The following is a 22685-nucleotide window of genomic DNA, read 5'->3' as shown; positions in this document are numbered from 1 at the left end:
GGCACGAGCTTTCATGAGTCATTGTCACAGTTGCACCAAGCTACCTTCCCTCCAGAAAGAGCCAGTTTGGTGTAGAGGTTAAAGTGCATGGACTTTTATCTGGGAGAACCAGATTTGAGTCCCCATTCCTCCACATGCAGCTGCTGGAGTGACCTGGAGTCAATCACAAGTTCTCACAGAGCTTGTTCCTCTCAAGAGCAGTTTCTGTCAGAGCTCTCTCAGCTCAGAGGTCACTGAGCCATGATTCTACCTACCTCACAGGCAATGTTTCCTCTAAGCTGCAGAGTCTTGTGAGCAAAAATTCTACTTTGTGAGCTACTGGCATTAAAGTTGTGAGCTACTGACATTAAAGCTGTGAGCTACTGCAGAAATTAGTGTGCTCCGGGGTCATCCTTCCTAAGACAAAAATGTGTGAGCTGGAGGCTACAAATCTGTGAGCTAGCTCACGCTAACTCAGCTTAGAGGGAACACTGCCCACAGGGTGTCTGTTGTGGGGAGGGGAAGGAAAAAGATTGTAAGCCATTCTGAGAGTCCTTTGGATAGTGAAGGATGGGGTATAAATCCAGTCTCTTCTTCTTCTCCTCCTCACAGCTACGATGGCTTTAACAAGGAGGTAGGTTAATGAATGGAGCAGAGGCCTGTCAATCGTAATTTAAACCATGACTACAATCACGCACGCTACATAATACACTTTCAATCCACTTTCCAACTGGATTTTACTGTGGGAACTGGCAAAACCTGGTTGGAAAGTGCACTGGAAGTGGATTGAAAGTGAATTCTTTAGTGTGTGTGATTGCAGCCCATGACTGGCTAAGTAGAATCTCCATGTGCAAAGGCAGCTACCTCAGAATGCCGGTTGTTGGGCGGAGCCCTTGGCCTTTGTGCCCTTGTTTGGGGGCCTTCTCGCTGGCCACCGTGCAAAACAGGAAGTTGGACTATGCAGCCCCTCCTACGGCTGATCCAGCAGGGCTCTTCTGAGGTTCTTAGAACCCAAGGAGGTAGCCTGTGTATATACTTGTGCGTGCACATGGAGCTAGCAGCATCCTTCCACATTGCACGCACCCAGTAGGCAGATCCACATGCTTCGGCATGCAAAGCCAGCCGTTCCTCCGAAGAAATCTGCAAACTCCTCACCCCAACAGGCTACTTTGGCAAAGCGCAAACGGAGACACATTCGCGCTCCGGCCCGGAGCCATAAAGCCGGCATGACAGTAATGCGCCTCTATTAAGCTAAGCTATCTAATGATAATAAAATGGCACATTTAACTTTAAAACATTTCGCTTGACTCTGAAGTGTGCATCAGCGTATGCATGGGGGTGAGGAGGGGGTGGCTCAGCCCATGGGGGCTGGTGTGTGTGTTTAATGAATCTGAATGTTAAATGACTTTCCCCGGGTTTTATTGCACTACTTTGAACAGCAGTCAAGAGGTGGTGGGGACTTTGGGAGAGGGGGGTGGACTTTCATTTCAATGGATCTGTTATTGGAGTGAAAACCTTGGCTGTAACCCATCCCTTCTCTATGGAAGGGGAATGTATGAGCTGGGAGAATGGTTCCTCTTCCCAAATATGACTAGGAGACAAGTCTCCATTAGTCTCAAGGATCAAGTCTCCGTTATACCCTACGAGAATTGATCTCCATAAGGAATAATGGAGTGTCCAGGAGACATTTCCCTCCCCCCCCTTTCTGATGACCCTGAAGCGGGGGGAGGGCCTCCAAACCGGGGGATCCCCACCCCCCACCTGAGGATTTAGCAACCAAACAGAGTAACGTGACAAGGTAGAGCAGGAGGAGAGAGCCACATAGACATTCACGTTAAATCAACCTCAAATCCTTCAAAATGCAATTATTTATATAACAAATCATTCGTAGAAAATACAGCGTATCGCAAAGTGCAAAGAAAAACTACTCCCGAAACAACCAGTCCTATATTGATGTCTGACAGTTTGTTCCTTGAGAATGGAGTCGGGAAGTAGTGTGCAATGCCATGAAAACAGAGTCCAGTTGGAGCATTGGACTCTGTTTTCACAGCATTGCACTTGGTGATACGCTGTATTTGCTATGAATGATTTGTTATATAAACAATTGAATTTCGAAGGATCTGAGGTTGATTTAACGAGAACGCCTGTGTGGCTCTCTCCTCCTGCCCCACCTGGCGATTGGCAACCCCATCAAAGAGTATTTCTTTTTTAAAGCAGCGTAGTGCTCTCGATCTTAATTTCATCGAAGACGGCGGCATTCACAGGGTGGCTTTGGGGGAGGGCAGGAAGCGGCTGATCCGGAAAGGCGCCAGGTTGTAAGGGGTCTCCTCCCCCAGGCTCAGCTTGCAAAGGATCTCTCCAATGACAGGGGCAAATTTGAACCCATGGCCTGTGGGAGAGAAAAGAAGAGAGGAAACCAGATGCAAAAGTTGCCGGACCCCTTCCCTGCTCGCAGCCGGATTAAACCCTGTGGAGGCCCCTAGGCAGTAGAAATCTTGGAGGGCCCCTCACAAATTATCTCAGAGTGCCCGCCTCGCCGTCCATGGCTCCCGCTGCAGCCTGCAGGCACCTTCTTAAAAGCCCCTTTGACTAAGCTGCGGAGGAGAGGCAGAGAGAGGCAAACTTGGCAACAACGCCAGCAGCAGCTGCACCAAGCAAGTCAGACAAAGAGCAGCTCAATTGCTGGTTGCATGTGCAGGCTGGGAGGGCCACAAGCAGGGGGAAAACTAGGGGGGAAGTCAGCCCAGGGCCCCTAAAGACATGGGGGCCCATAGTCCAGTGCCTACTTGGCCTAATTGTTTATCTGGCTCTGCCTGCTCCCTCTCCTCCCAGGGTGGTGCTGAAGACAGAGTGTCAGCTGGGCAGAATTTTACCGAGGGGAGTAGACCGTGAAAGGTTCTCCTCCTCCCCAGTTCAGCGATGCCGGGATCCTGTTCTCCCTCATTCTGTTATCTGTTTGCATGAGTCTTTTTGTTTCATCCAGTTTTACTGCTGACGCGCCTGATTCGCTGGCTTCTTTTATGTGGTTTATATGCCATCAGTGCAAAAATGACATTTAAGAATGGCTTGATTTTAACAGGAAAAATTCGGCAGGAGGAAGCAAAAGCAGATGTGAAGCGACAGGCTCGGAGAGAGCAGCAAAACTAAATCAAGGCTTGTCGGGTTAAAATGACAGGGTTTAGCAGCAGCCTGCTTATAAAGGTGGCAGCAGCTAAGCCACCTCCTGAAGCCCCCCATAAGGATAATATCTACCCTACAGGGTCGTGATGTAACCACAGCAAGCTATGGTACGGGCCCCTTGCAGGGCATTCTTTGTAACAGGAACTCCTTTGCATATCAGGCCACACACCTCTGATGCAGCCAATCTTCCAAGAGCTTACAGTACAGGGCCTACTGTAAGCTCTTGGGGAATTGGCTACTTCAAGGGTATGTGGCCTGATATGCAAAGGAGTTCCTGCTACAAAAAAAGCCCTGCCACCTTGCTACACAATACTTCATAAATAGTTTGCAATATTACTACTGATAATAATCTCCTGGCCGACTTCCTGCATAATTCCCCCACGTATGTGCCCACTTCCTCCTCTTTCCAACCTGTCCACTGCAGCGTTGCTTACCTGAGAATCCTGCCCCAATGATGATGTTGTTAAACCGTGGGTGCCGATCTAAGACGAAGTCCTCATCGGGTGTGTTCTGAGAAGATAAATGGGTAAAATGTAGAGCCTTTTTGAGCCTGTGGGCACCTTTGGAATTCTGACACAGTGTGTTAAGGGCAGCCACAAAATGGCCGCCACAGGTGACGGACCCTAGCACAAAATGGCTGCCGCAGCTTACCTTCAGTCACACACTGGAGATCCTTGCGCTGTGGTGGCAACTGCTAGCTAAGCTATGTTTTTAAAAATCTACAAAGCTGAATACATCTCCAATAGCCAATTAAAGGTAAAGGTAATCCCCGAATCCTAGAGGAGCCAGCCAAACACCTCAGAAGGCCCACAAGCAGGGGCACAAAGCGGAATACATCTCCAATAGCCAATTAAAGGTAAAGGTAGTCCCCTGTTTCGACTCTGGGGTGACGTTGCTTTCACAACGTTTTCACGGCAGACTTTTGATGGGGTGGTTTGCCATTGCCTTCCCCAGTCATCTACACTTTCCCCCAGCAAGCTGGGTACTCATTTTACCGACCTCGGAAGGATGGAAGGCTGAGTCAACCTGGAGCCGGCTACCTGAACCAGCTTTCGCTGGGATCGAGCTCAGGTTGTGAGCAGAGGGCTCCAACTGCAGTACTGCAGCTTTACCATTCTGCACCACGGGGCCCTTAATAGCCAATTAGGAGCCTCCTAACAAATGTTTCGACACCCCCAGAGCCTCCCTGGCTTCTGGCCCCCATCACTGAAGGAGACTAGAATTGCCAATCCCCAAGTGGGGGCAGGGGATCCCCCGGTTTGGAGGCCCTCCACCTGCTTCAGGGTCATCAGAAAGTGGGGGGGGGATATGTCTGTCGGGCACTCCATTATTCCCTATGGAGATCGATTCACATAGGGTATAATGGAGAATCGATCTGTGGGTATCTGGAGCTTGGGGGAAGGGGGAGGTCTGTTTTTTGAGATAGAGGCACCAGATTTTCAGCAAAACATCTAGTGCCTCTCCTCAAAATATTCCCCACGTTTCAAAAAGATTGGACCAGGGGGTCCAGTTCTGTGAGCTCCAAAAGAAGGTGCCCCAATCCCTCATTATTTCCAATGGAGGGAAGGCATTTAAAAGCTGTGCGGTCCCTGTAAATGTGATGGCCAGAACTCCCTTTGGAGTTCAATTATGCCTGTCACAGCCTTGCTCCTGGCTCCACACCCCAAATCCCCAGATATTTATTGAATTGGACTTGGCAACCCTAGAAGGAAGGCATTGAAAAGGAGCACAGTCCCTTTAAATGAGATGGCCAGAACTTCTTTTGGAGTTCAATGGTGCTTGTCACACCCTTGCTTCTGGCCCCGCCCCCCAAAGTAGACTTAAAACCTGCTCATCCCCACTAAAGCCCCAGGGACCGCTTCCCGACAGCTTCTTACTGTATATAAGCAGCGTTCTTCCACAGCCGGTTCAGGATCAAGCCCTGGCAGGTAGTTCCTCACAAAATCCTGGAGGATCTGGCGATCAGGCACAGCAGAGGCCCGGTCCAGTTGATCGGGCTGATCCGGTTCCACGGGGCTTCCATGGTGATAGCAGATCTGGATGGGTGCAGAGAGCAGAGTGGGGCTGAAGCCCCCTGCCTGGGGGACTGAAGTGAGTTCTGCTCAAGTTAGCCTCTCTCACTGCTGACCCCAGACCCATAGCTGAAGCGCACAAAGGAATGTAGCAGAACCATTCTCATCTGAAGAGCACTGCAGGATTAGCTCCAGGTGGGTCTGTGTAATCCCCGAATCCTAGAGGGGCCAGCCAAACACCTCAGAAGGCCCACAAGCAGGAACAAGCCTCCCTTGATGTTTCCTCCAGCAACTAGCTTTCAGAGGTAGACTGCCTCTGGACATGGAGGCTCCAATAGAAAATCATGGCTAATAGGTGTTCATGAAGCTTTGTCTACTTGCCTTTTCAGGCTGCCTGTGCTAGCCACCCTCATTGCATCGAGCAGCACTGAGTCCCACAAAGTCCTTAAATCCACTGCAAATCAACTACACTGGGCGGCCCTGAGTTCTAGTTTCACTCAAGGAAAAGTCCCAAACTCTTCAGCCTTTCTTCACGGGGCAAGTCTTCATTTGGGTTCCCCCTTTTCGTCTTTGGTCCATCTTGGCAAGAACCTTTTTTGGAGGTAGGATAACAAAAAACGGTCGCCTATGGCAGGGGTCCCCAATCCCCGGGCCACAGACAAGTACCGGTCCGTGGCCTATTAGCAAGTGGACTGTGAATCGAAGCAGAGGCGCTGCACCACCCCTTTCACCTGCCTGGGACCCAGTCAGATAAAAGAGGCAGCATGGCCTCACTCCAAGTACCACCTCTTTCATCCGCCCAGATCCCAGGCAGGCGGAAGGGATGGTGTGGCAGGGACCTTCACCTACTCCTCATTTAAAGACCCCCATGGGAGGCAGGGATGGGGCATGGGGGGCAGCCTGGGGCGGCAACCCCCCCCCACTGGTCACGGAAAAATTGTCTTCCACAAAACTGGTCCCTGGTGCCAAAAAGGTTGGGAACCACTGCCCTTTGGTTGCCAGCTCCCCCCTGCCAACCAGCGGGGGATGCGGAAGTAGGGTTGCCAGTTCCAGGTTGGGAAACTCCTGGAGATTTGGGGGTGGAGCCTGGGGAGGACAGAGACCTCAGTGGGGCACAATGCCCTAGAGACACACCCCCCCCAAAGCATCCATATTCTCCAGGAGAACTGATCTCTGTTGTCTTGGAGATGAGCGGTAATTCCAGGGGACCCCCCAAGGCCCCACCTGGAGGCTGACAGCCCTACTCAGATCCCCAGAGGCAGCCGCACAAGAGATGGTCCCTCCCTGTGAATATATGAGCATATGAAGCTGCCTTCTACTGAATCAGACCCTCGGTCCATCAAAGTCAGTATTGTCTACTCAGACTGGCAGCGGCTCTCTGGGGTCTCAAGCTGAGGTCTTTCACACCTACTTGCCTGGATCCTTTTTAGTTGGAGATGCCGGGGATTGAACCTGGGACCTTCTGCTTCCCAACAGCCCCTCCCATCTGACCCTGCCCTTCTCTCACCTTGACAAGACCTGGATATTCGTCGCTTGGCAGCCCATAAATGTGGTGTGCTTCCTGGTTGAGGCTAATGCCCAGAAAACAAGGCAGATGTTCCACGTGGCTGCGAGTTCCCGGTCCTTTTGCCTGCCAGTAGTAGACATGGATGCGCAGGGGCTGGTGAGGAGGCAAGGAAGAAGGGTGAGGCTCCTTTTGTCCCCAGGCCCTGCCCTGGCTGAAGGTGGGCAGCGTCATTGGCGGCCAGGGAAGGCTTTGCACCTGGCATACACTGAGCAGGGAGAGGAACTGTTATCGGTCCTGGGGCACAGAGCTTGCCAGCGGTGCTTGCGTGGGATTCATACGGGCTCCTCTGTTGAAGCCAGTCCTTCCACCGGGTGTCTCTGGTTGCCAGCTCCAGGTTGGGAAATTCCTGGAGACTTTCAGGTGGAGCCTGTGGGAGGGACCTCAGGGTGGTATGACATCATAGACTCCACCCTCCCAAACCTGTATTTTCTCCAGGGGAAGTGATTTAAGTTGTCTGGAGATCAGTTGTAATTCCAGAACAAGGGTGGCCAAACTTGCTTAATGTAAGAGCCACATAGAATAAATGTCAGACGTTGGAGAGCCGCAAGACATGAGCTTCAGATGTTTGGGAGCTGCAAGACAAGGAAGGAAGGAAGGAAGGAAGGAAGGAAGGAAGGAAGGAAGGAAGGAAGGAAGGAAGGAAGGAAGGAAGGAAGGAAGGAAGGAAGATGGGGAAGGGAGGAAGAGGTGAAAAGAAAGCAACTGTAACTTTCAATGCATTCTCCAAACTGCCATCTGGCTTAGCTTGAAGAAGTGATTTAAAGAGACAAATGCCTTCTTCAAACCAGCCAATGGGGTAGTGGGGGCTTCAAGAGCCACACAATATGTGTGAAAGAGCCACATGTGGCTCCCAAGCCACAGTCTGGCCACCCCGGTCTTTAAGATGCTCCTGAACTCTTGTTCTTTTCCACTGCTAGGGACAGACTAACTTGGCTGCCTGTCTTGATCTGTCTCCAAGGAAGGCACCACGTTTTGCTGTACAGAATGGAAATCCATCGGCCCCATGAAGAAACATGCACAGGTACAAACAGAGAGCATCTTTCTCCCCGAATGCAGAAGGCTTAACATTATACCAAAGGGACTGATCTTTTTTTTTTTTTAATTGGGCAGGGTGTGTGTGGAAATGTTGCTTTTGAAATGAGTTTTGAGGTCAGTTGATGGGAAAGACCTCAATGTTAGGTCTTGTTGCATTTTTGAAATGCCAGCGCTAAGGTTTTAAACCCTGGGCCTGATCCAGCAAACAGTGAGATGTAGGGTTGCCAAGTCCAATTCAAGAAATATCTGGGGACTTTGGGGGTGGAGCCAGGAAATATTGGGGGTGGAGTCAGAAGCAAGATTGTGACAAACACAATTGAACTCCAAAGGAACTTCTGACCATCACATTTAAATGGACTGCACACCTTTTAAATGCCTTCCCTCCACTGGAAATAATGAAGGATGAAGGCACCTTCTTTTGGGAATCATTGAATTGAATCCCCGATCCAATCTTTTTGAAATGTGGGGGGTATTTTGGGGAGAGGCACTGAATGCTATGCCGAAAATTTGGCGCTTCTACCTCAAAAAACAGCCCCCTCCCAGATACCCGCAGATCAATTCTCCATTATACCCTATGGAAATCAGTCTCCATAGGGAATAATGGAGTGCCCAGCAGACATTTTCCTCCCCCCTCCCCCGCTTTCTGATGACTCTAAAGTGGGGGGAGGGCCTCCAAACCGGGGGATCCCCTACCCCCACCTGGAGATTGGCAACCCTAGTGAGATGTGATTAATCTCTGCTGCAACCAAAAGAACACATTAATTGCAACTAATTGAAGTCCTCTGGCTTTCGACAGCCTTGGTTTAATATTGCCTGGATCCTGTCTTTTGGGAGAAGTTGAGCAGGGAATGCAACATCATAATTAAGAAAGCATAAATAAGGAGCAAGAGCCGACTCCTGGAGCACCTTAAAGACCAAAGAGGTTTCCCGGGTTGCAAGCTCTCCAGAGGCACACAGCTCCCTTCAACATATAGGAGTCAGAATGGGGAGCCTGTATATCCCAGCCAGAAGGGGTGTGTGTGTGTGTGGGGGGCTGCTGCAAAGAAGGGAGCAAGTCAGGGTGCAAAGGGACAACCTGCGGTAATGAGCTTGGTTAGAGCAAGGGAGGAAATGCTTAGAGGCAGCAAATTAGCATCTCTTTTGAGATAAGAGAGGTGAAGCAGGAAAGAGGGCAAGGAAATCTGAATTTTTGCAAGTCACTTTGTTTCATGTTCCTCCCCTGTCCAGTTCATTTTGGTCCCAGCAAAAGCACAAACAATAAATCTCCCTGAATTACGGTTGCCAACTCTGGGAAATTCCTGGAGATCTAGGAATGGAGCATGGGAACATAAGAAAATGAGAAACCATGTTGGATCAGGCCAGTAGCCCATCCAGTCCAACACTCTGGGTCACACAGTAACCAAAAAAACCAGGTGCCATCAGGAAGTCCATAAGAACATAAGAGAAGCCATGTTGGATCAGGCCAGTGGCCCATCCAGTCCAACACTCTGTGGCACACAGTGGCCAAAAAAACAGGTGCCATCAGGAAGTCCATAAGAACATAAGAGAAGCCATATTGGATCAGGCCAGTGGCCCATCCAGTCCAACACTCTGTGGCACACAGTGGCCAAAAAAACAGGTGCCATCAGGAAGTCCATAAGAACATAAGAGAAGCCATATTGGATCAGGCCAGTGGCCCATCCAGTCCAACACTCTGTGGCACACAGTGGCCAAAAAAACAGGTGCCATCAGGAAGTCCATAAGAACATAAGAGAAGCCATATTGGATCAGGCCAGTGGCCCATCCAGTGCAACACTCTGTGTCACACAGTGGCCAAAAAAACAGGTGCCATCAGGAAGTCCATAAGAACATAAGAGAAGCCATATTGGATCAGGCCAGAGGCCCATCCAGTCCAACACTCTGTGTCACACAGTGGCCAAAAAAACAGGTGCCATCAGGAAGTCCATAAGAACATAAGAGAAGCCATATTGGATCAGGCCAGTGGCCCATCCTGTCCAACACTCTGAGTCACACAGTGGATAAAAAAACCAGGTGCCATCAGGAGGTCCACCAGTGGGGCCAGTACACTAGAAGCCCTCTCACTGTGCCCCACCCCAAGCACCAAGAATACAGAGCATCACTGCCCCAGAAAGAGAGTTCCTTCTCTATCCCATGCATAATCTTGTAAAGGTGGAGTTTGGGAAGGGACCTCAGCAAGGTATAATGCTATAATAATAGTCCACCCTCTGAAGCGGTTGTTTTCTCTGGGGAACTGCTCTCGGTCACCTGGAGATGAGTTGGAATTTCAGATGATCCCCAGGCCCCTCCTGGAGGCTGGCAACCATACTCCAAACAGCCTAGTTGAGATATGGCCAGGTGACACCCCAGAAGTCCTGGGTGAGACCTTTACTTTTTCCTGAGCTGAGACAAAAACGTGTGAGCTGGAGGCTAAAAATCTGTGAGCTACATGCTCACTCAGCTTAGAGGGAACACTGCTTGTAGCTCAGGCCTCTGGGACAGATGCAGGTCGCTCAGTCAAGTTGCCAGCTCTGGATTGGAAAACACCTGGAGATTTGGGCAGAGTGGAGTCTGAGGAGGGCGGGGCTTGAGAAAGGGGAGGGTTCCAAAGGGATAGAATACCATACGGTTCACCTTCCAAAGCGGCTCTTTCCTCCAGGTGAATTGATCTCTTTCTCGTAGAAATCGCTTGTAATCAACGTTCCCTCTAAGCTGCAAAATCTTGTGAGCAAAAATTCTATTTTGTGAGCTACTGCCATTAAAAGTTGTGAACTACTGCATAAATTAGTGTGCTCTGGGGTCATCCTTCCTGAGCTAAGACAAAAATGCGTGAGCTGGAGGTTAAAAATCTGTGAGCTAGCTCACGCTCACTCAGCTTAGAGGGAACGCTGCTTGTAATCCCAGGAGATCTCCAGCTGCCACCTGAAGGCTGGCAACCCTCTCTCTGGCCCCCTGGTGTGCAGCAAGGTGTGGCACTTACCTGAAGAGGCAGCTGCACTCCCAGCGGAGCCAGGAGGCAGCCAGTCCAGGGTCCTGCTGTGATCACAAGGTGTTTCGCCCGGTACTCCCCTCGGTTGGTTGTTACAGTGACCACATTCCCAGGAAGGATCCTGAGCACTTTTTCACCATCCCGCACAGTTCCTCCACTGCGCTGGAACTGCTCCTGATGGGGAAAAGGGCCTGGATCAGTCTCTTTTGCTGTCCCCCTGACCAAGCTCCAAAGAAGAAGACGACCATCGATTTATACCCCGCCCTTCTCTCTGAATCAGAGTCTCAGAGCGGCTCACAATCTCCTTTACCTTCTTCCCCCGCAACAGACACCCTGTGAGGTAGTGGGGCTGAGAGAGCTCTCACAGAACCTGCCTTTTAAAAGACTGCTCTGCCAGAGCTATGGCTGACCCAAGGCCATTCCAGCAGCTCCAAGTGGAGGAGTGGGGAATCAAACCTGGTTCTCCCAGAGAAGAGTCCGTGCACTTCACCACTGCACCAAACTGGGTTAGCTCACGGTCCCTTTGTCCTCTGCATCGCCCTCTCCCTGTGCTAACATTTCTTTGTTTTCCAAAATGTCTCAGCGCAGGATAGGGTTGCCGGGTCCCTTCTGACCGCAGGCGAGGAGGGATGGAGCAGGAGTACTTTATCTGAGCAATGCTTGGCTGGGCTTTTAGCAACTCCTTCCTGCTTGCTACACAACCCTGCTCAGCCAGCCCCTGTGCCCATTTCCAGGTGTAGAATTGGGGACCCCGCTCAACTGGGGTACAGGGGAATCATAAGAACAGGAATTTCAACCAAAATTAGGAAGACTTTCCTTTCCCCTGCTGGTTTATCCCAGTAGAAGAGTATTCCTTCTCTCTGCCCCATTTTTATGCAGTAGAACAGTGCAAGCATATACGGTTGCCAGCTGCAGACTGGGAAATTCCTGGAGATTTGAGGGGTGGAGACTGAGGAAGGCGGGGTTTGGGGAGGGGAGGGGCTTCAGTGGGGTCTAATGCCACAGAGTTCATCTTCCAAAGAGGCCATTTTATCTAATTTGCAGAAAGAGCCAGTTTGGTGTAGTGGTTAAGTGTGCGGACTCTTATCTGGGAGAACCGGGTTGGATTCCCCATTCCTCCACTTGCACCTGCTGGAATGGCGTTGGGTCAGCCCTAGCTCTGGCAGAGGTTGTCCTTGAAAGGGCAGCTGCTGTGAGAGCCCTCTCAGCCCCACCCACCTCACAGGGTGTCTGTTGTGGGGGGAGAAGATAGAGAAGATTGTAAGCCGCTCTGAGTCTCTGATTCAGAGAGAAGGGCGGGGTATAAATCTGCAATTCTTCTTCTTCTTCTTCTTCTTCTTCTTGGGAACTGGTCTCTGTCACCTAGAGATCAGTTGTAATCCCAGGAGGTCTCCAGCTACCACCTGGAAGCTAAGCAACCCAAAATAACTGTGCCCCCCAAAATCAGACACTTAATTACACTAGGAAAAATATTTCATTCTCTAAGTGCATGAGCATCAAGTTTTTACAAAGATATTCCACTGGGTGACTCCGAAGAAATTTTCAATCTTCAATGGAGTACATTACTCCAAAAACCATCTCGCAGTGCAGAGTCCAACCTCGGAGATCGGACTTCAAAGGAAAAATTCACCTTCACGTGATCGCCAGCTTTAGATCACGTGTCACTGATTACAGCTTTTTCACAAGCCGATCAACTAACCTTGCAACAGCATTCTGACTCTCTCTCATACATGCCCGTTTCCAAATTCTCCCTCTTACCTGGACTGCTTGCAGTGCCTTGTCAGGGTAAAGGACACCTGCTGTCAGGTCAGCCACGGCCATCTCCCCGCCATGAGGATGGATCTCTGGGTACTTTTGGGCGAGGGCTTGCGGGGTGAAGACTTCATGGGGGATGTCAAGGCGCTGCATGGTCTGCCAGAAGCTCTGGAACTCGGAGTTCTGCTGCTGCCCCAGAACCAGCATCGGGGTTGGTCTGTAGGAACAGAACATAAGAGAAACCATGTTGGATCAGGCCAGTGGCCCATCCAGTCCAACACTCTGTGTCACACAGTGGCCAAAAAGCCAGGTGCCATCAGGAGGTCCATAAGAACATCAGAGAAGCCATGTTGGATCAGGCCAATGGCCCATGCAGTCCAACACTCTGTGTCACACAGTGGCCAAAATCCCAGGTGCCATCAGGAGGTCCATCAGTGGGGCCAGGAAAGCATTGGAGGGCTGGCGTTGGAGCAGGGCTGACATTGAAGGAGCTCACCTTCTGGGGCTTGGGAGGACGAATGGCTGGACGGTTGGGCAGGAAAGAAAGCCCCTTTCACAGGCTTTTGGGACAAAAATCCCTGCCCTCAGAGAGGCAAAGAGAACAAGATGTGGCTTGGGAAGTCTTCCATTCTGTTTCGCCACAAAGATCACTTCCGCAAGCCCGGTAGCATGAACTCCTTTCTATATTAGGCCACACACCCTTGATGTAGCCAATCCTCCTGGAGCTTACAGTAGGCCCTATACTAAGAGCCCTGTAAGCTCTTGGAGGATTGGCTACATCGGGCGGGGGGGGGAGTGGCCTGATATGCAAAGGAGTTCCTGCTACAAAATGAGCCCTGCTTAAGCCACTTTCTCAGTTCCCCTCCCATTGTCACATAAGACCACCGTGTTGGTCACTGCGATAACACACATCGCATCAGGGGCGGGTGCTCCTTTGTTTCATTTTGGTTAATCCCGGCAAAAGGTTTTGAGGTGGCTTTTGTCTTTTGCGTTCTCTTTGGACCAGCTCAGCTGCCTACAACCTGTATCATCATGCATGGGAAGTGTTTTCCGAACGCTGAGTATTCCATCCCTGCTGCGATGCGTCTCTTAATACCTTCGCATCAAGCTCCTTGGAGCACAATGGAAAGGGTCTGCCCTTGAGCTCTTTGCATTTCGCAGCTCAGCCCCAGAACCTGTTTTCAGTACCTTGCTCAGAAGAATTGCAGAATTGCAGATTTATACCCCACCCTTCTCTCTGAATCAGAGACTCAGAGCGGCTTACAATCTCCCATGTTTTCTCCCCCCACAACAGACACCCTGTGAGGTGGGTGGGGCTGAGAGGGCTCTCCCAGCAGCTGCCCTTTCAAGGACAACCTCTGCCAGAGCGATGGCTGACCCAAGGTCATTCCAGCAGGTGCAAGTGGAGGAGTGGGGAATCCAACCCGGTTCTCCCAGATAAGAATCCATGCACTTAACCCCTACACCACACTGGCTCTCTAAAGAACCGGAATGCATGATCGTCAAGGAAAATGCCTTCTCTATATGCCTTAAAGAGACCTTAAACGGAGGTTGCTATTGCCTGCTTCTGCATCCTGACCCTGGTATTCCTTGGCGGTCTCCCATCCAAATACTAGCCTGGGCTGACCCTGCTTAGCTTCTGAGATCTGACAAGATCAGGCTAGCCTGGGCTATCCAGGTAAAGTCTCTATCCAGGGAGAAAGACTGCGGCTCAAAGGGTGGTTTGTAGGCCAAGGTTGGCCCCAGGCAAAAAGGAAGAAAAACAAACTGAAACCTCTTTCTAGGAATTCCTTCTTTTAAATGATTGTTTCATCTGATCCCTGGTCACCTGATCCCTGTTGAGACCCCCCTTTTTTTCTTAAACTGAAAAAAACCTATTCAATGTACGCGTGATCCCTGTTTTTCCAAATTCTGTACCTTTTTCTCTACACTTAGTTGCCTGGGAGGTTTGTAAAACTTAACATCATTCAAACATTTAAAACAGAAGCAAGCAAGCAGCTTTGGGTTCAGTCCCTCTCCGGTTTCTACCTACACTTCTTTATTTATCTCTAAGAAGATATTTGCCCTCTCTCCTTAGGCAGGCCTTTTCCCCATTTCTTTCTTTTGCATGCTGTTCAGAGATGTTGTCTTTTCGCCTCTCCTTCAGGCTGGTGCTCTTGATCTATATGTTTCTTTGAGCCCTGTTTTCAGATGACTTTGGAGTTGCACGTTAGAAGCCAAAATAGCACAAGAACAAAGCCAAGAAGGCGTAAATGTAACAGGCAAGAGTGATGGTTAAGAGCAGAACACGGTGCGGAGACGAAGGCGCCTGGTTTTGGTCTGCACAAGGGAATGGAAGGCTTTGCGATGCTCAGCCGCCTCCTTTGGTATCCCTGATCCAGGCAGGCCTGGGCTTTGTCTAGGGCAGGGGTGTCAAACTTGCAGCCCATGGGTTGGATTAGGCCCTGGGAGGGCTCCTATCAAGCCCGCAAGCAACTCACTGTCATTTGTTTCCTTCTCTTTCTCTTGCTTCTTTCAGCATCACAGCTTGCTTTGCCAGGCTTGCTCAATCACACAGGAGCTACAGAGCAAAGCCTCTATTTTCTCCAATGGCTGACCAGCACACAAAGCAACTTATGTACAAAAGCTCACAATGCCCAGCCATGTCATGCTTTCCCCCTGGGTCTTAGGCTCAAAGCACTGACCATGAGATTTCAGTAATGAATGTCAATCAATCAAAAGTAAGTTTGCAACTTACAGATACACACCTGAACAACACCTGAGCAGCATACTCAAAATTGCTACAGCACGGACATTGTTGCCAGATTTTGATGCAATAATTCAGAACAAGAGGTGTCAGTTATCACAAACTGCTAAATAAACAAAATATTGCCGAAGCACTAATCTTTTAAGCATGTTTTATTTTGAGTTTTTTGTTTTAAAAAAATCTGTAATTGTTTTTGTGTCCTTTGTAAAGTTTTATCTCCCCTATCTCGGGAGCCTGTTTAGTGTAGTGGTTAAGTGTGTGGACTTTTATCTGGGAGAAACGGGTTTGATACCCCACTCCTCCACTTGCTGGAATGGCCTTGGGTCAGCCATAGCTCTCGCAGGAGCTGTCCTTGAAAGGGAAGCTTCTGGGAGAGCTCTCTCAGCCCCACCCACCTCACAGGGTGTCTGTTGTCTGTGTGTGTGGGGGGGAGAGGAAGGTAAAGGAGACTGTGGCCACTCTGAGATTCAGAGTATAGGGCAGGATATAAATCCAATATCTTCTTCAATATCTTATACGCAGCATGACATTTTATGACACACAATGCCCGGCCCGACAAGGTTTCCTTTGTATCAGATTTGGCCCTCATAACAGATGAGTTTGACACCCCTGGTCTAGGGCAAGACTGGTCCCCACAGAGCCTCGGCAAACAGGCCAAAGGTGAGTCCCTTCGGGGAGCGGCACCTTCTGTTCCCCGGGACGGAGCTGCCCTCAGCAACGGAGGAGCCAGGCTTTTCCGTGCCTCCTGGCTAATAAGATGGATGGGTCTATTATGGCTGACCCTGGCGTGATGAAAAATCATTTAGATGCGTATTTCCTTAATGGCTCTTCTTTTAGGGAGTCAAATAAATTATGTGGAGAATCTGTCTCCTCTTGCTGCGGGGCAGGGGAGGGGAGTTCAGATCTGAAATCAACAGAATCCCCCTGTGGGGGGTGGGGTGGAAGGAGGATAGCTGCTTGGTGGGGTTGCCAGCTTCCAGGTGGCACCTGGAGATCTCCTGCTATTACAATTGATCGCCAGACCATCCAGTTCAGTCCCTTGGAGGAAGAGGAGGCTGCTTTGAGGGGTGGACTCTGGGGCATTATACCTTCTTGCGTTCCCTCCCCTCCCCAAATCTGGCCCTTTCCAGGCTCCACCCACTTCAAAATCTCCAGGTATTTCCCAACCCAGAGCTGGCAACTTTACTGGTTAGGGGAGCAAAACAGGCAGGGACATCGCAATTTCAGGACCTTCAGAGGAGAAGAAGAAGACTGCAGATTTATACCGCACCCTTCTCTCTGCATCAGAGACTCAGAGCAGCTTACAATCTCCTGTATCTTCTCCCCCCGCAACAGACACCCTATGAGGTAGGTGAGGCTGAGAGAGCTCTGACGGAAGCTGCCCTTTCAAGGACAGCTCTGTGAGAGCCATGGCAAACCCAAGGCCATTCCAGCAGCTGCAAGTGGAGGAGTGGGGAATCAAACCTGGTTCTTCCAGATAAGAGTCCGCACACTTAATCACTACACCAAATTGGCTCTCTTACGGTATTTAAGAGAGCCATTTGGTGTAGTGGTTAAGACTGGCAGACTCTGATCTGGAGAACTAGGTTTGATTCCTCCACATGCAGCCAGCTGAGTGATCTTGGGCCAGTCCCAGTTCTCTCTGAGCTGTTCTACTCAAGAGCAGGTTCTCTCAGAGCTCTCGCAGCCCCACCTGCCTCGCAGGGTGTCTGTTGTGGGGAGAGGAAAGGAAAGAAGACTGTAAGCCAGTGAAGAGTGGGGTATAAATCTAATCTCTTCCTCCTCCTCCCTCTCCCTCTTCCTCTATGAACCTTTGTCTCTTTGGAGCTCAGTGGTGGAAGGGAGCAAAGAGCTGGGCTGGCCAGATTCCACCACTTGATGAGCAAAAACTGTGTTTTTGGTATTATATTCCCCAGGACCAGCAGGTGGTTTTCAGCAGGTGGTGCAGATTCTGCATTGCTTTAGGGAGAGAGAGGTACTTTGGGAGTAGCTGACAACACAAGCAAAGATGCTGGGGGAAATGGTTGCTGAGGCAATAGGGAGAGGAGAGGGAATGGGAGTGGGGGGAGCAATACCGAAAGTTTACCTCTTTTGCTTATTATTTCTTGGTTTCATCTCACCAGCCTTTGTGAACGGGAACAGATAACAGACCTTGGAGCATATGGGTTGTTTTAACCAATGTATTCCTTGAACTTGGCCCACGCTGACGACAACTTTGCACTGAGTGATCTGTTCATTAAACGCTGGAATCCCCTAACAAAAGAGGGTATCTCTGGGCATGCGCTGAGTGCCAATCTCTTGCCACAGTGGGAGACGTGGTTTCTCAACCAGTCTGGCCTCCCTTTCCCTTATGAAACTGGCCCCAGTGCTCAGATGCCTCTCCGGCTCCATACTGCATGCCCAAGGCGTCTCACCTGTGGAGGAGGGTCCCAGCCTCTGTCTCCAGCACTGCCCACAGCTGATAAGCCCTTTTCATCATGGCCACATAGTAGTCCTGGGGGTAGGCGCTGCGGATGATGCGGCTCTGCCCGTGGGAACTTCCCCGCGTGTGGGGCAAAGGGAACTGGAAGGAATCAGGAAGGGAGAATTGATTTGTTTGCATCCCTCTTCTGCCCGGCGAGGGCCCAAAGCAGCTTGCATCGTTCTCTCCTCTATTTTATCCTCACAACCACCCTGTGAGGTCGGTTAGCCTGAAAGAGTGTGACTGACCCAAGGTCACCCAGTGAGCTTCTGTGGCACAAGTAGGGATTTGAACCCAGATCTCCCATTCATGAGTCCAGCATTCTTAAGCGCTGCGCCGCACCGTCCTGTTGTCTGAATGTTATGGCCAACCTGTTCATTTTGGAAATGCCCAGATGGTCATGTGGTTCCTCCCCATTTGGCATGGAGCTGCTGGCACCCCCAGCTCTGGACATGCAACAGAAATGTTACTGTTAAAGCCAATGTCTGCGTGTTACTTGAATAGAAAAGCCAGGGCTTTTTCTTTTGAGCAGGAATGCACAGAAACACAGTTCCAGCTGGCTAGACATCGGGGTGTGTGGCCTAATATGCAAATGAGTTCCTGCTGCACCAAACAATAGTGACACCTAGGGGTGTGGCCTAATATACAAATGAGTTCCAGCTGCACCAAACAATAGAGGCACCCAGGGGTGTGGCCTAACACGCAAATGAGTTCCCGCTGCACCAAACAATGGTGATGCCTAGGGGTGTGGCCTAATATGCAAATGAGTTCCTGCTGCACCAAACAATAGTGGCACCTAGGGGTGTGGCCTAATATGCAAATGAGTTCCAGCTGCACCAAACAATAGTGGCACCTAGGGGTGTGGCCTAATACGCAAATGAGTTCCAGCTGCACCAAACAATGGTGGTGCCTAGGGGTGTGGCCTAATATGCAAATGAGTTCCTGCTGGGCTTTCTCTACCCAAAAAAGCCCTGGAAACAGCATAAATGGAAATCGGAAGGGCTGCAAGGAAAAGGGGGTAAAATAACATTCCCAAATGAAAAAGAAACAAAAAGGCCCTCTTCCTACGTTTGAAGATCTAATGAGAGTTGCTAAACCTTGATGTAAAAAAAACATTAATCTGGGATGTGGATGAGTCTAGTGCGGAAGGCGGTAATCCAAATATTTGGGGTGACTCCAGAATGGGCTCTGCGGTACTGTGCGAATGCAAAAGAGCATTTTTAAACTGCTGCCTCATTTCCAAGCATGCTTGGAAGGGGGGAAGGCATCAGCAGCTTTTGACCAATTAAACTATGCTGGGAGGGACGAGTGACCCAGGCTATGCACCACTCAGGCCTCGGATTCGGTGGGAGCTCACAGAAGCACAGCTCCTGAACCTTCTCAGAGTTCCACCTCCTTCTTCTGAAAGTTCCACCTCCTTGTCCATTGACTAGTAGGTGCAGCTGCAGAACAATCCCCGGATGAGCTCCACCACCTGTTTTTCTACAAAATGACCCCTGGTGGCACTGAAGGGCCCCCGAAGATGTGGGGAGGGCTAATGATGAGGATATCGGCAGCATGGAGCAGACGTTCCCCCTGCCTTCAGGAGCGCAGGGCCAGATTAACAATTAGGCCAAGTAAGCACTGGCCTATGGGCCCCCATGCCTTTAGGGGCCCCAGGCCAACTTCCCCCCCTGGGTTTCCCCCTCCTTGCAGCCTCCCAGCCTCCACACGCAGTCAGCAACCAAGCCACTCTTTGCCCGACTTGCCTGGTGCGGCTGCTGTCGGCGTTGTTGCCAAGTTTGCCTCTCTCTGCCTCTCCTCCGCAGCTTGGTCAAAGGGGCTTTTGAGAAGGGGCCTGCAGGCTGCAGCAGGGCTCCAACATTGAGACAATGTGTGAGGCCCCCCCCCAAGATTTCGACTGCCTGGGGCCTCCACAGGGTTTAATCCAGCACTGCAGGAGCTCCCTTGCATAGGGCAGAGGGGTTCGGCATCCATACCTGCTCCAGCAGGAGGGTCTTCTGCCCCCGTTTGGCCAGGTGATAAGCGGTGAAGGAGCCCTGGATCCCTGCTCCCACCACAAGGGCCTCGTAGAGGCAGCTGGAGCCGCAGTTCTCTTGGACAGCCATGGTGGATTCTTGCTCCTTCCTCCCCCACAGCTGAGCTGAGGGGAGGAGACAGGAACAAAGTTCAGGCTTCAGAGGCCCAGTTTGTTCCTGGCAGCCAGTGCTTGGCCCACTGCCAGGCGTGGCTTTTGCCAACATCTGGGGAAGAGTCGGAGCGAACACCAGCCTGGGCCTCCCAGGGATCGCATTCCTCACTTGCCGATAACCTTCCATCTCCTTTGCTCCCCCAGCATTTATTTATTTTTAGTCTTGATTCAGATTCCCAAATAAGAAAGCAGCGGGTCTCCAATGTTTCTGCAGCAACAGAAGGAAGGCACGACGGAGGCATTTGTTTCCCCCACCATTTCTGTCCACAGCTGGGCTGCAATTAAGTTTTCCTGGAGGGCCACTTTGGAAAGTCCACGCGGAATGATCAATTCACCCTCTTCCCCAATCAGGGCTTTTTTTTGGTAAAGCCCAGCAGGAACTTGTTTGCATATTAGGCCACACCCCAATGACACTATTGTTTCACCTAGAGCTTTTTAATAGAAACCCCCCCAGCAGGAACTCACTTGCATATTAGGCTACACACCCCTGACACCATGCCAGCCGGAACTGTGTTCCTGCTCAAAAAAAGCCCTGCCCCCATGTGAACAAAGTCTATGATCGTGAAGACACAAGCTGTGTCTCCTTTGTAGGGTTGCCAACTCTGGGTTGGGAAATTCCTGGAGAGTTGAGGGTGGATCTGGGATTGGGCAGGGGAGGGTGCTCAGTGGGGCACAATGTCATAGAGTCCACTCTCTAAAGCAGCCATTTTCTACAAGGCAACAGATCTCTGCAATCTGGAGATCAGTTGTAAGGTGGGGAGATCCCCAGGCCCCACCTGGAGGTTGGCAGCCCAGCTTCCTTGTCTCCAGCTTGCCAAAGAGAAGGTCAGGCTACATTTTGCCAAGGGCATCCAGCTGGTCTCCTTGGCTATAAATATCAAAGTTAATACAGGCCAATGTGTTTGTGTGGGGCGAAGGGAATCATGATAACATTAGAGACCATAACAGAAACTATGCTGGATCAGGCCAATGGCCCATCCAGTCCAACACTCTGTGTCACACAGTGGCCGAAACCCAGGGGCCATCAGGAGGTCCACCAGCAGGGCCAGAACTCCAGAAGCCCTCCCACTCTTGTTCCCCAAGGACCAAGAATACAGAGCACTGCCCCAGACAGAAGTTCCATCTATGCCAGGGGTGGCCAAACTGTGGCTCACGAGCCATATGTGGCTTTTTCACACATATTGTGTGGCTCTCAAAGCGCCCACACTACCCCACCCCATAGGCTGGCTTGGACAAGGCATTAGTCTCTTTAAATCACTTATCCAAGCCAAGGCAGCTGGTGGCTTGGAGAATGCAATTTAAAGTTGCTTTATTTCCATCTCTCCCTACCCCATCTATTTGCCTTCCTTCCTTCCTTCCTTCCTTCCTTCCTTCCTTCCTTCCTTCCTTCCTTCCTTCCTTCCTTCCTTCCTTCCTTCCTTCCTTCCTTCCTTCCTTCCTTCCTCCCTCCCTCCATTCCTTCTTTCGTCTTGCGGCACTCAAAATCTGATGTTTCTATCTTTCAGCTCTCAAACATCTGACATTTATTCTATGTGGCTCATACAGTAAGCAACTTTGGCCACCCCTGATCTATACCTTGTGACTATTAAATAGCCATTGACAGGGCTTTTTTTGAGCAGGAACACACAGAAACGCAGTTCCAGCTGGCTTGGTGTCAGGGGGTGTGGCCTAATATGTAAATGAATTCCTGCTGGGCTTTTTTCACAAAAAGCTGTAAGTGAAACAATGGTGACATCAGGGTGTGTGGCCTAATATGCAAATAAGTTCCTGCTGGACTTTTTCTACCAAAAAAGCCCAGGCCATTGAGGAACTTCTACTCTTTATGTCGATCCATTCCCCTCTTGAAGCTATCTATGCTTGTAGCCGCTGCCACGTCCCGAGGCAGTGAATTCTACGGGTTAATTACTCTTTGGATGAAGAAGTCCTTCCTTTTATCTGTTCTAAACCCACTGCTCATTCATTTCATTGAGCGCCCACAAATTCCTGTACTGTGAGAAAGGGACTAAAGGATCACCCAGGAGTCACAAATCCAGCCAGGAACATAGGGGAGCAGTTGGTGGTCTTGACTTAAAAAATTGTGGAAGGCAGGGGTGGAATTCTAGCAGGAGCTCCTTTGCATATTAGGCCACATGCCCCTGATGTAGCCAATCCTCCAAGAGCTTACAAGGCTCTTTTTTGTAAGCTCTTGGAGGATTGGCTACATCAGGGGCATGTGGCCTAATATGCAAAGGAGCTCCTGCTAGAATTCCACCCCTGGTGGAAGGTGCTTCTGCAGGTCAGAATCAGGGCCAGCCTGGCCTCTCTGATAAAGACACACAAGAAACCCAGAATAGAATAGCCTTGGAGAGAGACAGGGAACAAAGGAGTCACAGAGTGACAGGGACTCTGATAGACTAGAGACAGTCTAGCAGTTCAGATTAATAGGTGTGAAACATGTCAGGGTTCAGGTACAAAGTGTGTCTGAGAACGTCCAGCCAAGGACAGAACTGAAGATACAGTTCGAAGAGGGGTTCTGCCGTCTGAGGGCCATTGGATGTACCAAAAAGTTGTCATTGCAATTTTTGATATTCTTTGTTCTGTTTAAAAGCAGCAAGACTGCACGAACACAGCCCGTCTATAATTTTAGAGGACATCTGTGTGTACAGATAACTTTGTATGATGTCTGAAGTTATGGGATAATTAATCAAGAATGGGTGCCTTATCAAGCGGGACAATTAGCTATTGTTCGAGATGATTTTTAAAAGCCTGTTGAGTATAGGAGGCCTAAATTGAT

The 22685-nt window shown here is 50.3% G+C and overlaps 1 protein-coding gene across 1 annotated transcript; it reads right to left on the bottom strand.

Moving 5' to 3' along the window:
- Positions 1 to 1381: 1381 nt before the first annotated feature.
- PIPOX (pipecolic acid and sarcosine oxidase) lies at positions 1382 to 19863 on the bottom strand. Its single transcript, XM_060258955.1, has 8 exons — positions 19701 to 19863; positions 17675 to 17823; positions 12518 to 12731; positions 10751 to 10933; positions 6679 to 6831; positions 5037 to 5195; positions 3594 to 3669; positions 1382 to 2368 (listed from the first exon to the last, which is right to left on the bottom strand). Exons 1-8 carry the CDS (start codon positions 19827 to 19829, stop codon positions 2238 to 2240), a joined length of 1194 nt encoding a protein of 397 aa, XP_060114938.1. The 5' UTR covers positions 19830 to 19863; the 3' UTR covers positions 1382 to 2237.
- Positions 19864 to 22685: the final 2822 nt, after the last annotated feature.

The sequence above is a fragment of the Heteronotia binoei genome, chromosome 18 (genome assembly GCF_032191835.1).
Source record: "Heteronotia binoei isolate CCM8104 ecotype False Entrance Well chromosome 18, APGP_CSIRO_Hbin_v1, whole genome shotgun sequence".
Classification (NCBI taxonomy): domain Eukaryota; kingdom Metazoa; phylum Chordata; class Lepidosauria; order Squamata; family Gekkonidae; genus Heteronotia; species Heteronotia binoei.
The sequence above is the reverse complement of the archived record's forward strand: the minus strand, read 5'-3'. Positions and strand labels throughout refer to the sequence as shown.